The sequence below is a fragment of the Dysidea avara genome, chromosome 5 (genome assembly GCF_963678975.1).
Source record: "Dysidea avara chromosome 5, odDysAvar1.4, whole genome shotgun sequence".
Classification (NCBI taxonomy): Eukaryota; Metazoa; Porifera; class Demospongiae; order Dictyoceratida; family Dysideidae; genus Dysidea; species Dysidea avara.
The window spans coordinates 33,193,800-33,211,130 of record NC_089276.1 but is presented as its reverse complement, the minus strand read 5'-3'; the positions used below and the strand labels follow the sequence as shown (position 1 = coordinate 33,211,130).

Below are 17,331 nucleotides of genomic sequence, written 5' to 3'. Positions count from 1 at the left end.
CTGTAGGCTGATTTCGTTTTGTTTCATTTCATTTCCCATTTCGATTCCAGTTTTTATACCTATCCAATTACAACCCTGCAACAATATTATGCAATATATCGATATGTTTCATCACACATATTGTATTGATAGAAAATATTGATATATTGATACATTGTTGCACCCCTAATAAATACCATACTATTCATGGACGTCCTCACAAAAAATAGAAACCAGCCTCACAACAACTTCATGGTACCATATAGTAAAAAAACTTTGGCGGTAAAAAAGTGTGACAAAACCCCTCTGTTGAAAAAGTTGGCAGAAAAAACTGGTGATTGAAATAATATTCACCAAAGTTTTTACTGTACGGTACGTAAGGATAACGACAAGGTGTCAACTCATCAGTAGTGTAATAGGTAGCTAGCATTGTACATTGTTTTTGTAGCAGTACTTTTGTAGTTACTGATCTATTGACGTGCTAGCAAATATGTGCTTCACTTAGTCTGGCATGGCTGCCCCTTCGCAAACAGGAAGGTGAAGGGGCGGCCGCACCAGACTATGCTTTGCTATCTCCTGCGATGACCTTATTTACTTTTTCAGTGAATTCCAGTAGCAGAGGTTATCATGTATATCAAAGTATTGGGCTAAATCTATCGCGAGATAATGAACTAGCTGACTTGCTAATGAGAAGCCGGTTGGAAATGCTATCCCAAGGGAGTGCTCAGTAACAAACTGTGGGACACATTCCTAGGAAGATCTCCAAAGTCAGCTCGATCTTTATTGCGTGGTGGGGCTAAGAGCTGACCTTCATCTCAAGGTCTAGTTTAATACTTAATGTGCTCATATCTAAAATAATTGGCGAAAAAACTTTGGCAAATTGAACGCTATTCACCAAATTCGCCAAAAATTTTTGCCGCCAAAGTTTTCTTACTATACTGTATGTTGGTAGTATTGTTGGTTAGGTATAACCAAGCCCAAAAGTGTACAACCTGAAATGCTTCCAATAGGTTACTACAAATATTTTATTCTGTAGAATTTCTATATACTATTTGACTGCCCCACTGACTGCCTAGCTGATGTCTTCAGACAAGTATTATTCGATAACGGATAAGGCTATCAGTTTGATTTTTCACTGTTTGACATCTCTTCAACCCAACAGATGCTTTTGGCATACCACAGTGCATTCAATCCATGGGCTTACTTGCATTCTCCTTTGTGTTCCATTGACAGCTGACAGCGCAAGGTGTCAAATCATGGTAGCACATAATGGCTTCCCTAGATTTGTACTAGAAGTCACCCATACCTTTGTAGTGGCTAAATTGATTGCAGAGGTGCTTCTCAAACTATTCTTCATTTGTAATGCTGTGTAACTAACTGAACACAGCTGAAAACTAAGTATAATGGCTACTTCATATTTCAGATGGTAATATAGCATACCGTATGATAGTACCGTATGTTACAATTAGGGATCATGAAGGCTTAGGCTTTTGTGGCTAAAAAATATCACCCCAAAACCATCCTTACAATACCTTGGTGCCTTGGCAGCAGTGATTAGGTATAAACAAGGCTGAAAGTGCCTTCAGTGCGTCATGAAACACTTCCAAAAAGTTGCTATAATTTATATTTATATATTAAATGAATTTTCTACTGACTGACTGATACCTTCGGACAAGCGTAACTTGAAAACAGCTAAGGCTACAGGCTTGAATTTTTCAGTATTCGACGTTGCTTTTAGCCGACAGGTGTCTTTTGGCATACCACAGTACATACAATGCATGCTTCAAGGACTTAACTGTGTCCTCCTTTGTGTCCCATTTATCTTTGCTGACAGCACAAGGTGTTGATTCACAGTAGTGCCATGTAATGGCTTCCCTACGTTTGTGGGGAATCGTCTGAGTTTTTTGTTGTGACTGGATTGCAAAGGTCCCCTTGTGGTGTTCTTCATTTACAAGTTTAAGGAAAACTTAGGAATTTTAAGTTCGATTAGGGATCATAGAAAAAAAGTAGGGAAACAAGGGAGGTCACCTGCACCTACAGATATACTTGTCTCAGACTGATAGACATTACTTATCTAGTTGCAGACTTGTGTGATTCTAATATATTAGGTTGGTACAGGGCGCGAACACATGTTGCAGCTCGTTATTTCGTCTCCTCTATTTGGGACCTTTCAGCGGTCATTCAGTGTTATCTAGCCACTATATCTCACATTGGTACTGTGACGAAACATAGAGATAGAAAACATCCAACTTCTCCGGACCAGACAACGTGCTACCAAATCCAGTGTGACTAAACTTCTAGGGAAAGTTGATGGCATCCTTTCCGCCGATCTTGAAGGCGTCAACTCACAATCGGTCAAGGAAGCAGCGAAGCTGATGGCCGATACTACACTTTGCCACCTCAAGGCTAAGCAAGACCAGCTGGTCAAGCTGAACAATGCAATCGCTGGAAAGTTCAATGATGAGACAGAGTTGGAAGAGGACATTTTGAAAGCTGATGCGTACCAATTTGATTTAGACGAGTGCATAGCCTTTCTCACCAAGTTTCTACGGAAAGCTAGCCAAACGCCACCTGCTAAGCCTACTGATGTTCACATCATACTACCAACCTCACCGCCGCCCACGGACTCCTGAGCTGTACATTCTGATACTCAGCTCCCAGTGACAACTGATTCACCAACCTCATTGCCAGTTGTGAAGCCAACAGAGGATACCGTGAGTAAATCACCTATGCCATTATTAGTTGCAGATACACACCATAACGTCAGCCGACTCCCAAAACTGACCCTGCCTACCTTTAGTGGGGATCCAATTCAATGGCAGACGTTTTGGGATTCATTTGACGCTGCTGTACACTCAAATGTTGGTCTTAATGATGTGCAAAAGTTTAATTACTTGCGAGCACAACTGCATGGGGATGCTGCTCGTGTTATTGCTGGGTTTACCCTCACTGAAAGGAATTACACACAATCACTTGAGTTGTTGAAGGATAGATTTGGGCAGCCATATAAGATTATCAATGCCCACATGGAGGCATCACTCAACCTCACAAAGCCATCTAACAACTTGGCTAGTTTACAGGGCTTTTATGACACCATAGAAAGCACATGAGGTCACTATCAGCACTTGGCAAGTCTCCTGGATCTTATGGTATGCTATTGACCTCATCCATACTTAGTAAACTACCTGTTGAAACCAAATGGCATATGGCACACGAACACTACGAGACAGAATGGTCCATTAAGGATGTGTTGGCTGCCATTCACAAGTAAGTCCAAATTTTTGAAATGAGTTATCAGCATGGCGGTAAGCCCAGCAATTACGACAGCTTCCCACCACCCACCAGTTCCTTTCACACAGCTACACACAAGGGCCACCACCATTGTGATGGTAGGCAGAGGAAGGAACCTGTATGTGTCTTCTGTAAGGGAGGCCACAAGGCTGGTGTATGTAACAGTGTAACAGACCCTAAGGAGAGGTTAGCAATTGTGAAGCAAGACAATTTGTGCTTCAACTGTCTTGCCAGGCATAAGGTGACACAATGCACCTCGAAGTTCACATGTAGAGAGTGCAAGAAGCGACACCACACCAGCCTTTGCCATGCCTTCCTTACAGAAACCACACAACCACAACCTGACCAACAGACCTCAGCATTACCTAATGCACAAGCACCTGCAACTGACAATGTTGCATTCACCACAATGACACCTGCTCCTCTCTCAACATTATATACCAGTGTATGCTTATTGAAGACAGCCATTGCTGAAGTGTCATCAGCAACCACCACTACAGAAGGCAACATTCTGTTTGATGAGGGAGCGCAGCACTCTTTCATCACACAAGTACTGGCTGATGAACTGTGTCTTCATCCAACCCACCGTGAGACTATCTCAGTATCGTCCTTGGGAGGGCAGGCGTCCTCGTCCAGAAGCCTTGAGGTAGCAACACTCTTTGTACACACCCTGAACTCAGCTCATATCCCAATTTCAGTCCTCATTGTTCAGCAGTTGGCTGCCCCCATCCGAAACTCAGTGCGTACCCACCTGAGTGAAGTTCCATATCTGAAGGGCCTCACATTGGCTCATCCAGTAACCGGGGATGAGTACTTCCAAATCTCAATTCTCATTGGGGCTGACTACTACTGGCGTTTCGCACAAGATGAGGTAATTCGGGATGATGGTCCCACAGCAGTTCAATCATGACTAGGCTACCTATTGTCTGGCCCACTCCCCTTACCCCAACTCATTAATTCAACTAACTTACACATAGCTATACTATCATGTACCCAGAAACCAGTGACCTATTCCAATTCTGGAATTCAGAGTCTGCAAGCTTGTCACCCACTGCAGACAATCCAGATAACAATATTCTCCTCCAGCAATACATGAAAAGCCATATCACCATACGATCAGATGGTTCCTATAGCTTGCGCTTTCCCTGGAGAGAGGATCACCCTTCTCTCCCATCTAATTATTTCATCTGCTCAAAACGAACTATATCCCTAGCACATCAATTGTCCAAAACACCAGAGCTACTGAAAGCATATGGAATCATCATTAAAGATCAAGAGCAACGAGGCTTCATAGAAAGAGTAGAGAGTGGCAGCCACACACATAATGAACACTACATTCCTCATCACCCAGTCAGAAAAGACTCGGCCACCATACCCATCCAAATAGTGTACGACTGCAGTTGCAAACAGCCTCGCAACAGTCCTAGCCCAAATGACTGCCTTTCAGCAGGCCACCCATTCCTCACAGATCTTTGCACCATTCTTCTCCGTTTCCAGCTACATACAATTGCGCTTTCAGCTGACATTGAGAAAGCCTTTCTCCATGTGTATTTAGACGAATCAGACAGGGACAGTACACATTTTTTTATGGCTGTCAGATCCTACTGACGAGAACAGCCCCTTTGTGATCTATAGATTCCGAGTTGTGCTATTTGGAACTACTAGTTCTCCTTTGATGCTTTTACACCACACTTAGCTTCCACCTAATTCAGAATTCCTCAGCAATATCACAGGATCTACTTCACAATCTTTACGTAGACAACATTGTGTCTGGTTGCCCTAGTAAGGAAGCTGCACACAAATATTTTATTGAGTCTCGTTCAGTATTTGGTAGTGCAGGTTTCAACCTACGCTCCTGGTCCTCGAACTGTGATCGCCTTCAGCAGGTAGCATCACAGCACAAGGTTGCTGAACCAAGCAACCCAGTCAAAGTACTAGGAATGTACTGGAACACTGAGAGTGATATGCTCTATGTCTCCCCCTACCAAGACACAACATTTCCACCTACAACGACTAAGCCAGAGGTTCTCAAGTGGTCATCAAGCATTTTTGATCCATTGGGACTACTATCGCCTGTCACGATCTCCGCAAAGCTCTTCCTACAACAGCTATGGCAAGAGCATTTAGAGTGGGACGCTACACTTGACCCCAGTCTTTGCATTCAATGGATCACAATTGCTGCGAACATTGCACAAGCCACAAGTTTGTCCTTCTCCCGCAAGTACAATATTGTTTTTCCAGTACCTCAGGGTGTTTCTACCAATCTACATATCTTTGTTGATGCAAGTCTAAAGGTTTACGGTGCAGTTGCATACATCCAACAAGGGCAAGCTCCAGCCTCAATACCGATGTCCGAGACTAGAGCTGCACCGTTGAAGCAGCTGTTGCTTCCCAAGTTGGAATTGAATGCAGCTGTACTTGCAGCCATGCTAGGCCACTTCATTATGAAATCCCTGACTATCAATCTGACTATTCACTTGTGGTCAGATAGCCAGATCATTCTGTATTGGATTGCCAGCCAGAAAACGTTGAAACCATATGTAAACCACAGAGTTGCTGAGATTCACTCGATCTCCAAGAATTGGCAATATTGTCCATCTACAGACAACCCAGCAGACTTCATCACAAGAGGGATCACCTTTCAACAGCTCAGCTCATCAACTGTTTGGCTGCATGGACTGTCATGGTTGCCATCTTCAACATCTTGGCCAACCTGGGATCCAACAGGGGTCCTTTTGTCTCAAATGGAGGAAGTTGACCTAGAGGAGTCGATCGCGTAATTTTGACACAGGTTGGGTTTTGTGTCATATCTCCATGGTCTTTATCCCGATTCCTTTCAAACCACAAAAAGGCACTCCTACGATGGTTGCTCCATCTACATATCAATGTTCAACTGATTCCTCAAAGGGGTTTACCCTGTAGGCGTGACAGACCTTCGACCTTATTTTACGCAAATAATTGGTCATAACTCCGTGAATGTTCATCGGATTCCTACCAAAGTTGGTACGGAGATCCGCCTTAATGAGCCCTTTATGTGTGCCAAATTGCAGCCCAATCCGAGCACGCATTCGTGTTTTATGGCAGATTTTTCGAAGTGTGCAAAATGAAGAAGATAAAAAAAAAAAAAGAAATTAAAACGAAATTTTGTTCGCTTGTATCTAGTAAATGGCTAAAGCGATTTTCTACAAATTTGGTATGTAGACTCCCCTAACTGGCCGGCACTTCTCTAGCAAATTTGCTTCCAATTGGATTAGGGATCACAGAGCTGCATTTTCTTTCTTCCTGTTAATATACTCACGGTGTGGCGCGCCGGCTTCTTGGGCCGCACGACACACTAGCGTACCATCTTTACTCAGTTGAATGTTGCAGCACCTTTTACAGTAGCCACACTTGAGTACTGCCACAATCACTTTTGAAAATAATAGCTTCAGTCTTTTTTTCAATCATCAAGTGGTGGTCAAATTTGAATAAATGCTACATCAATTTTTGAGCTAAGGTAATAAAAGCTACAGTGTTTAACCAAGTAGATATGCTATATGTAGCAGGCAACAGTGTTGACTATTCATGCTATATAATATCGGTTTTATAGGTGTTAGTATCCCCTCTGATTCTAAGGATTCAAGTGACGAAGCAGGTTAGCTACACTTTCTGTAAGCTGTTTAGACTGTTTTTTAAAGGTGTACGTATATATATACAAAGGTACTGTATATGTGACCTGATCTGCAAAAAGGGGTCTTATAGCCTCCATTTGTGTGTACTTGGCATCCCATAACATCACTTGTGAAAATGATACCACCCTGAAATTTGGTCATTAAATACCCCTAACATGGCACTATTGCTTGATGTAATTTGAAAATGATATGTTAAATGCATCAGGAGTTGCAATCAATCAAACTTGAGAATTTGGAAAGGCTATAAGACACCTTTTCGCAGATCCGGTCACATATTATGCTTCTAAATGTCTGCTTGTAAGTGATTACAGGCTACTCTGTATAGTTTTTAAAATTTCTATTGTATATATCTTACTCTGACTTTCATGTGATATGGTGCTACACTTTTGTTAGATTACTATACACCAGATGAAGATTTTAGTGACTATGACAAAAATGCTGATAAAGTTGATGACAATGCCTTGCCATCACATCATCGTGAGTCTCTCTAATCAGTACAATTATATTGATCTATATGTACAAGTTAAGGCGAAATTATAAATTTTAGGGATCATAGAAAAAAAAAGTAAGGGAGGTCGCTTACACCTGCAGATATACTAGTGAACATTTAATCCCAGACCTAATCCAGTCTATACCCAAGACCAAGACTGAATTAGGGATAAAATGTTTACTAGTATATTTGCAGGTGTAGGCAACCTCCCTTGTTTCCCTACTTTTTTTCTATGATCCCTAATCGAACTTAAATTTTCTAATTTTCCTTAATTTGTTTGTTTACTTTTTTTGTAACATTATCATGACTGGTGAATCCATGTATAATGCATCAAAAGGAAGGATGGCACCAGAATTAATGTTTTCATCTGAACACGCATCACAGCTATCAAAAACTGCTTAGAAACCATTATGCTTCACTTTCAGCTATGTTCAGCCCGTTACACAGCGTTACAAACAAAGAACAGTGTTAGAATTGTCTCTGCAATCAATGCAGTCACCACGGAAAATACAGACAATTCCTGTTTACAAATGTACTGTAGGGAAACCATGCATCGTGCTACCATGAATCGACACCTTCAGCTGTCAGCAAAAAGAAATGGGACTCAAAGGAGGACAAAGGTGAGTCCATGATGCGTGCATTGTACATACAGCAGTATTCCAATAGGCATGTCTAGGGATAAAGTGATGTCAAACAGTGACAAAATCAAGCCCATAGCCTTAGCCATTATCGAATTACACTGCCTGCCTGAAGGCATCAGGCAGGCAGGCAGACAGGCAGACAGGCAGGCAGGCAGGCAGGCAGGCAGGCAGGCAGGCAGGCAGGCAGGCAGGCAGGCAGGCAGGCAGGCAGGCAGGCAGGCAGGCAGGCAAGCAGGCAGGCAGGCAGTGAGAAAATTCCACTGAATATTTTTTTAATTTTGTGAGAATTTATTAGAAAAACCTTTAGGATTGTACTGAAGGCACTTTTGGGCATGGTTATGCCTAACCAATACTGCCAAGGTGCCAGGATGGAGTTGTGAAGCTGGTTTTTGGGTGATTTTTTTGGCTAGGAAAACCCAAATCTCCATGATCCCTAATATACAGTACTACCATACTGTATGATAATGGCTGTGTAATGTACTAACATTGCTGAAAACAAAGTGTTAATGACCATTTCTATACTTCACTATTTCAGTAATTGCATAGATAGAGCAAGCCCAAAAGTACCGTACTTTAAGTGTGGACTGAAACACTTCCATTAAGTTAGATTCGGTGGAATTTTCTGCTGACTGACTAACTTCCTGATTCCTTCAGAGAAACGTAACTCAAAAATGGCTAAGGCTACAGGCTTGGTGTCCTCCTTTATGTTCCATTTATCTTTGCTGACATTGCTAGGTGTCAATTCGTGGTAGCTACTGTGCATGATGGTTTCCCTATGTTGAAATCATCCGTATTTTCTGTAGTGGCTAGATCGATTGCAGAGGCACTTCTAATACTGTTTTTCGTTTGTAACACTGTGTAATGGGCTGAAATTAGGTAAAAGCAACTACTTTACTTGCGAGACTGTAATTGATAGTTGGGGCGCGCAAATTGTCCGTATTATTCATGCTGGCTGTAGAGACGCTTTTCCTACTTGTAGCGCTATATAACAAGCTGAACATAGCTGACAGCAAAATGTAATGGACACTTCACTTTCAAGTCAGTAATCGATAACCAGGGTGCACATTCAGACGAAAACTATCTCTGGCGCCATCCTTTCTTTTGATGCAGTATGTGCGGGTTCACCAGTCATAATAATGTTACAAAAATGTAAACAAACAAGTACAAGAAAAATAGAAATTTTAAGTTTGATTAGGGATCATAGAAAAAAGGTTTGGAAACAAGGGAGGTTGCCTGCACCTTCAGATATATTAGTGAGTGGTTTCCCAACTTTTTTTCTATGATCCCTAATCAAACTTAAAATTCCTCATTTTTCTTGTACATGCTTGTTTTTATGGCTACAATCTCTATTTGTGACCAAATTTGATAAAACAAGGCTTCCACACACATCCAATTTTCTGACTTTAACCAGCTGTAACTTGACTACTCAGCAAGCTATTGTTCTAAACATTTCACAAGGTCCTTCCATAGCATAGTACAATACCAGGTCAAAATTTAAAACTAATGGCATGCTGCTACATTGAGTTATGGTACTTAAAAGTCATAAAAGTGTATGCGTGTGGAAGCCTTGTTTTGTCAAATTCGGTCACATTTTAACTTTAAATTTTCCTTCTGCTTGTCAAAATAAGCATTTGCTGATGTATACTATGAATCGTTGCATGGTGACAAGTTTGTATGTATTGGAAGCACTATGTAGTATCTTGTCTGTATAACCACCCTTCTCCAAACCTTTTTGGAGTGTGTATTTGTCTTTATACAGTGATTTTTTACCTGTAGTTGTGCCAGCATCTGCAGCAAGAGTCTTAGTGGAGGGTGCAGTTGTGATAGATCAGATCAAAAACAGTAAGTGGTATGAAGCATTACTATTCAAATTGGACACCTCAAAAAGTAATCAAGGCATACTCTAGTATGTTGTGTAGCCCAAGAGGTTGGGACATGCCACCACCAATGTGTTATCTTTCAGTACGGTAGTACTGTATAGTAGGGATCTTCGCAAAATGATGTACACACCCAAATGCTGCTTATAAAAACCATCATCTTATGGTACTGTCCAACGTCACACTCGCTTGCACGTGCAACTTTGCTCGAGATTTTAAAAATTGCTAATTAAGGGGAGTGGCAACTGTTTTGCCTGCAATTCTTGTGAGCAAAACAGCTACCATGCTGTCTCATGAGTGAAATAGTTGCCACACACCCTAATTAACAATTTTTAAAATCTCGAGCAAGTTGCGCTTGCGAGCGAGTACGACGTTGCGCTTGGGCACTACCGTACATGACATATGGCAGAGTCTTTACTAATGCCAGATATAGCATAGAACCTTTACATAAGATTATTTTTAAAATGCCTGATACCATTGGGGACAGATCTGGGTATTATTAAGTGGGCAGTAGTGGTATTCACTCATCAAGTGTGTAGAGCTGTGAAACTGGACAGAATATCATAACTGGTTACTAGGCAAATCATAACTGCCGGTTATCTGGTTAACTGAACTTAACAAAATTTTCTCCAATTTTTATGCTGGACTTAATTTTTAAGCTACATGTACCTTAAAATTTATAGTTGATTATACTTGTAGTGGCCAAAGTAATAAGCAGCAAGTCATTATACGTAAAGCTGAATCCTACAACTAATGTGATATCAATGTTGAATAATGAAAATGAGTTTCCAAACCATACATTTTTGAGTGAAAATATTAGGGATCAGTTATCCGGTTATGAGAAAAAATAACCGATGAATGAATTTATAAAAATAACTGGTCAATTAATTGATTAACCGGTTAAGTGTCACAGCTCTACAAATGTGTCTAGCACACTCTGTATGTGAAGCATGCGCTAACTATATAGAGGGGTAAAGGGCATGCTCTCACAGAATTATTGGCATTCTGAAATTGAATTTGGTAACACTTTTGATTGAATAAACACATTATCACTGCAAGAATTACTGCATGGTGTTATTATTTGTGACCAGCTGAGCAAAAGCTGGTCTTTTTCATACATTCCTTGAATTGCTTCTCTGTTATCTAGAATAACAGGAGTGGACAGCCAAATTTACAGTGTTTTGTAATGAATAGTCTTGGAGTTATAGTGCTAGAAGAATAAATTCAATTTGTACAGAAACAATACGGCAAATACATAGCGCTTATAACTTGTGACTGAAACAAGCTACAAAGACGGGACTGTTCACCACGAATTGGCGTATTAATCAAAGTATAGCATTTTCCCTGTAAATCTCCATGCAGACAAAAAAGATGGCCATTTCAACAATTAAATGACGAGAATATATTTTATTTTTATGACATCATAAATAAGCATCCATGCCTCATGTGCCGTACACTTTGCAAACATGAAACCACAAGTTTCTTGCTCCCCATGAACAGACAAATCTGATGGTGTATAGGGTTTATTGATCTGAGTTTTGTTTTAGTACATACCAAAGCAATTATAATTTTTATGTAGTACTCATATTTTATAGCAAAGCAAAATATTTCCCAGGTTTTGTTCAGCGGGTCGCATTAATTTTATTATCCATCTCTAGCAGTGGCAATTCCAAACGTTGACATGCAGAGAACAAGGCAAACTAACTGAATGTCTTCCACAGGCAAATTTTGACATTTTAGCATAACAATTATTCTGGAACATGGCAATTGTAGCTTCATGCAGTCTAGCTATAGCAGCTAGCTAGTAATAACAAAATAATCACTAGTATTTTTCACTGATCCTTTCATAAATGCAGGTGAAACCTTTAGGAGTAGTAGATATCAGTTGTAATATCTTCAAAGCTTCGAAACAGTTATTATTTTAGAGGCACTTATTGCGTATAAAGAAGCTGCCTGCTGACCCTGACAAGGATGGTGCCAGAATGGTATTAAATATACATAGATGCATAGATACATATATACATACATATATGGTATACATATGTAGTGAGCGTGATTGATGCACTCGGCTGCTAGCCTAGAAACTAGGTATCTTATGTCATTCTTACTGTAATGTAGTATATAAGGACATGTAACTATTGTACATTACTTTTGCTTTTATGATTGAGTGTAAGACTGTGCTTGTGAATATGTAGCTGTTACATTGGTATCAGAGGATGGCAGTGACTACAGCATCCATGATTGGTGTCCCGATGCCATTCACCAAAGGCAACTAAGTTGAATGGTTTCAGAGATACAATATTTGTTGTACTGCTAATTGATGGGAGGACAAGGCTGCCAATGACTTTAGAAGAGAAGCACTAGCAGTGTGGCTAGAGTTGAACGAAGCTGAACAGAAAAGCTATAAGGAGCATAAAAGCCAAGACCATCAAGCAAATGGGGCCAATGCGATTTACATCAATGGACAATTTTCACCATTGCCTCCTGTTTCCAGGAGGATATCTCTCTCTGGGTTTTGTACATGAATTAAAATTCCTGCTGGACCATGCCATGCTGGAAACAGATGCTACTATGCAGAAGCAACTTTTGACTCACCAATTTTTTAACCGGTATCCCTGTGGAGGTCAATAAACAGTTACGTGCCATGGGCAAAATCAATGACCTTAGCAAGCTTATTCAATGAGCTAAATTAATAAAAACTTAAGATTGTGGTGAGAAACTGACCACAGCAGTAGCATTAAAGTAGCAGAGTGGCACCATCGAAGCCCTACAGCAGAAGGTCACCACCCTGACTGAACAGCCAGTCTCCTCTGTTTTCGGTACAATCAACCTGGACATGTGCAGTGCAATTGCCCTAATAAAAAGTAGTAGTAGTGGTAGTAGTAGTAGTAGTAGTAGTAGTAGTAGTAGTAGTAGTGGTAGTAGTAGTAGTAGTAGTGGTGGTAGTAGTAGTAGTAGTAGTAGTAGTAGTAGTAGTAGTAGTAGTAGTAGTAGTAGTAGTGGTAGTAGTAGTAGTAGTAGTAGTAGTAGTGGTAGTAGTAGTAGTAGTAGTGGTAGTAGTAGTTTAAATTGTTTGCTCGGAATGATGAGAGTCTTTATAAGTTGGTGGATACAGTCCAGAGGTTTTCAGACGCTATCCAAATGAGTTTTGGAATTTCAAAGTGTGCGAAGTTGACCATCAAGAGGGGAAAGAGTGTTCAGACTGGCTCAATGCCTATAATGAGTGGCCCTGAGATTTCTGAGTTGGAGACTGCTGGTTTGTATCGCTACTTGGGTTTTCCTGAAGGAGGTGGGATTGATCATGCCCACTCTAAGAATGTTGTACTTAGTGAGTTTAAAAGTAGACTTAATCTGATCTGGAGTAGTTTTCTACATGCACGTTTTAAGGTGCAAGCTACTAACTCTTTTTGTATACCAGTGCTATCATATGGCTTTGGGATTGTTGACTGGACTGTGGCTGAGATTACACAGTTTGATATTTTGGTACGTAAGATGATGGTAACATCTAGAAGTCTGCATCCTCGCTCTGCTGTGGAATGACTCTATCTTCCTCATTGTTTGGGTGGTAGGGGTTTGTCAAATGTTGAGGATCTTTATCGTCGCCGTGTCATTCTGCTGGCACATCATTTGAGAACATCTGATGATGCTTTAGTTAAAATGTGCCATCTGCTAGATGTGTCGTTGCCATCACGCAAATCAGTCTGCTCAAGGGCGGATGCTTATGTCGCAGCATTATCTGTTGATATTGATCTAACTCAGGCTACAGATGATGAAATAAAGAATTTAGTCTGTGATCGTCAGAAAGTGTCTTGTTGGGAGACTTTGAAGAATAAGCCATTACATGGTAAGTTTATTAACTGGTGTGGTTCCAACCCTGTGGATCTATCTAGAAGTTTTCGTTGGCTTTGTGAGTTTTTACATAGTGAATCAGAAAGCACCATCTTTGCTATTCAGGACCAGGTTGTGAGGACTAGGGTGTATGAGGCAAAAATAATGAATCTGTCAGTACCAACTTTGATGTGTCGCTTATGTAGCAGTCATGAGGAAACTATTCAACATCTGATGGCAGGGTGCCCAATGCTAGCACCAACAAGTTATATCCATCGCCATAACTTAGTGGCATCGGTGATTCACTGGCATCTATGTCAAACTTTTGGCATTGGTGAAATTGCCAATAATTGGTACTCTCACCAACCATTGCCAGTGGTTGAGTATGCCAGCATCAAGATGTTGTGGAACTTTGACATCATCACCGTGTCCCACATCCCGAGCAATCGTCCAGACCTGGTAGTGTTTTTGAAGGAGAATCCAGAGAAGATTTTATTAATAGAGGTCTCTTGCCCGGCTGACATTAATGTACTGGATATAGAAAATGAGAAGATCACAAAATATCAAAGATTAGCTGGAGAGATGTCAAGAACTTACTGTCAGCCGGCAGTGATTATTCCTGTTGTGTTTGGAGTGTCTGGAGTGGTTTCAAATAACCAGAAGAGACATTTGGAGAAGATTCCAGCCTTTACCCAATTAACTTTTGCTAACTTACAAAAGGCAGCCATATTGGGAACAGTTAATGTTCTTAATAATATCAATTTACGTGTGGTATAACTTAGGCTTTGCTTGTTTCACCATTATTGTCTGTACAATGGTACATGTTAAATTTTATCAAATCTGTAGTAGCAGTAGGTATCAAACCCTTGTCCGAGAGATTTCCGAGTGTTATGGTCAACCTGTTGATCTTGTTCCTGTTGTGATTGGCCATTCTGGTGTGTATCAGCTAACCAACAAACTCATTTGAAGCGAATACCTGACTATAACGAAACATTGTTTAATAACCTCCAAAAGGCAGCTATTCTTGGGACTGTTAATATCTTAACATCTATTAACTTTGGTTGTACTTAAGCGTATGCCTGTATTACCAATATTATTCTGTACTATTGTACATGTGTGTCATTATTGTTCAATGAAAAAAGTAGTAGTAGTAGTAGTAGCAGGGGTGTGCTGACCATTTGTTGTTGACTAATCGTGTTTATCACCAGGTGCGTAGGGACTGTCGTTCCTTGTCAGTCGCATGGATCGACTATAAGAAGGCTTTTGACTCTGTGCCTCATAATTGGATCTTAGAGTGTTTGAGTTTGTTCCAGTTCCCATCAATATTGATTGCTTGAGACAGTTAATTCCTTTGTGGCGTACTACTTTGTTTTTGCAACTTCCTAACTCTGCTCCTGCAGAGCTATCCACTGTCTCTGTCAAGTGTGGCATATTTCAGGGGGATACTCTTAGCCCCTTGTTATTTTGCCTGGCTCTGAATCCTCTTAGCTATTTGCTGGACCACCTGGATGGGTACAGAGTTTCAATTGATATGTGTTTGATGCATCTACTTTATATGGATGATCTAAAGCTTTTTGCTAGAAACGATATTGACTTACAGAAATTGATGAATCTAGTGCTGACGTTCTCTAATGCTATCAGAATGTAATTTGGCATTTCCAAATGTGCTAAACTGACTATGAAAAGAGGTAGGGTAGTACAACCTGGACCATTACCTTTAGCTGATTGTTTGGAAATCCCAGAGGTGGGTGTTTCTGGGGTGTATCGCTACTTGGGTTTTCCTGAGGTTGGTGGAATGGATCACCAGCATTGCAAGAAGGTTGTTCTTTTTGAGTTTGAACACAGACTTCGTTTGATATGGGGTAGTCTTCTGTATGGACACTTCAAGGTGCAGGCTACAAACTCCTTCTGTGTGCCTTTGTTGTCTTATGGTTTTGGCATAGTGGAATGGACTGCTGAAGAGTTGAGGAGAATGGATATTTTAGCTAGAAAAGTTATGAGAGAGGCTTGTAGCTGAAGGTGCCTCTGTTACCATCAGTAAGCTGAAGGGTGTTGTTTGTAGCCAACAGCAAAAGTTTCACTGTGACAAACTTTGTAGTAAGCCATTGTATGGCAAGTTCTATTCCTGGTGTTGCTCCAGTGACGTGGAAACATCCCAGAGCTTCTACTGGCTTAGTCAGTCAGTGCATAGTGAGACTGAGAGCGCAATTATGGCTGTTCAGGATCAGGTGCTGTCCACGAGGGTGTATCAGGCAAAAATCATGAAGTTAAATGTCCCTACCCTCATGTGTAGATTGTGTTCCAATCATGAAGAGACCATTCAGCACTTGCTGGCTGGCTGCCCAGTGCTGGCTCCTTCTAGTTATCTGAATAGGCATAATATGGTAGCATGGGCTCTCCACTGGCATCTGTGCTCTGCCTTTGGTTTGCCTGCTGCTGCAAGTTGGCATTCTCATGAGCCCTTACCAGTGGTGGAGAATGAGCAAGCTAAGATCTTAATGGATTTTAGTATTCAGACATTAACAACAGTTGGGAGTAACCGTCCAGATATAGTGGTGTTCTTAAAGGAGGGCACTACTGGTATACTATTATTGGAAATCTCATGCCCAGTGGACATGAACATCTTATGAAGGAAGAAGAGAAGATCACTAATATCAGGCACTTGTCCAACAGATGAGACAAATATATAACCAACTTGTGCAAGTAATACCTATTGTTTTTGGAGTTACGGGGATGGCCTCGAAGAATCAGAGGATGTATTTGAAGAAGATCCCAGCATATGAAGACAGACTTTTTGCCTCCTTGCAGATGGCCGTTATACTGGGAACAACATCTATTCTTCGAGGACTGAGTATATGATTATCCTAGGCTGTATGCCTAATATATATCATATTAACTACTGTACTTTTGTGTGTACATGTGAAATTTTATGAAAATTCGTAGTAGTAGCTAGTAGTAGTAGTAGTAGTAGCTATTAGTAGTAGTAAAGTTGACACATCTAACATAGTAGTAGAAGCATTGTGGTCACAAGGTGTACTGTAATAAAGGGGGAACTTCGTAATAATATTATGTGTGTTGTTGTAATGATGGGCTCAGGGTCATCAATTAATCATGGAAAATTTTGCTAAAAACTTTAAGCAAACTCAGACACCTCCTAATGGCCTTAAGTTAGTACCAGTTGCTGGAGAACCCATACCAGTTATTGGACAAGATATAGCACCTATTCATGTTGGTGATTTACTAGTTTTATTGTCGTTCATTCCTTAATTACACCTGCAATATTGGGTTTAGACTTCTTACACAAACATGGGATAGTCCTTGACTTTACAACAACACCAGTAACCATACACAATCAGACTCAACAGGATGATGTACCCACAGAATTCCAGCCAATGTTAGATGCACCAAAAAGTGTTTCAAGAAACGTTTGTGCTGTTACATCAATTGATAAATCAGTTGAAGATACTATTGATAACTGTGCATTTCCTCTGTTTCATGCAGTAGACACATGATGTGTCCCATTTCCAAGACCCTGATTTCACTAAGGTTCTTGA

General features: G+C 40.7%; 1 protein-coding gene across 1 annotated transcript in view; it reads left to right on the top strand.

Annotated features, from left to right (window-relative positions):
• Window positions 1-17,331, top strand: part of LOC136255208 (uncharacterized) — a 38,943-nt gene that overhangs the window by 5,406 nt on the left and 16,206 nt on the right. The window contains exons 2-4 of the mRNA XM_066047931.1: window positions 6,860-6,904; window positions 7,335-7,418; window positions 9,849-9,914. Of these exons, the coding sequence (XP_065904003.1) occupies window positions 6,860-6,904; window positions 7,335-7,418; window positions 9,849-9,914 (195 nt within the window). The remainder of the gene's footprint in view (window positions 1-6,859; window positions 6,905-7,334; window positions 7,419-9,848; window positions 9,915-17,331) is intronic.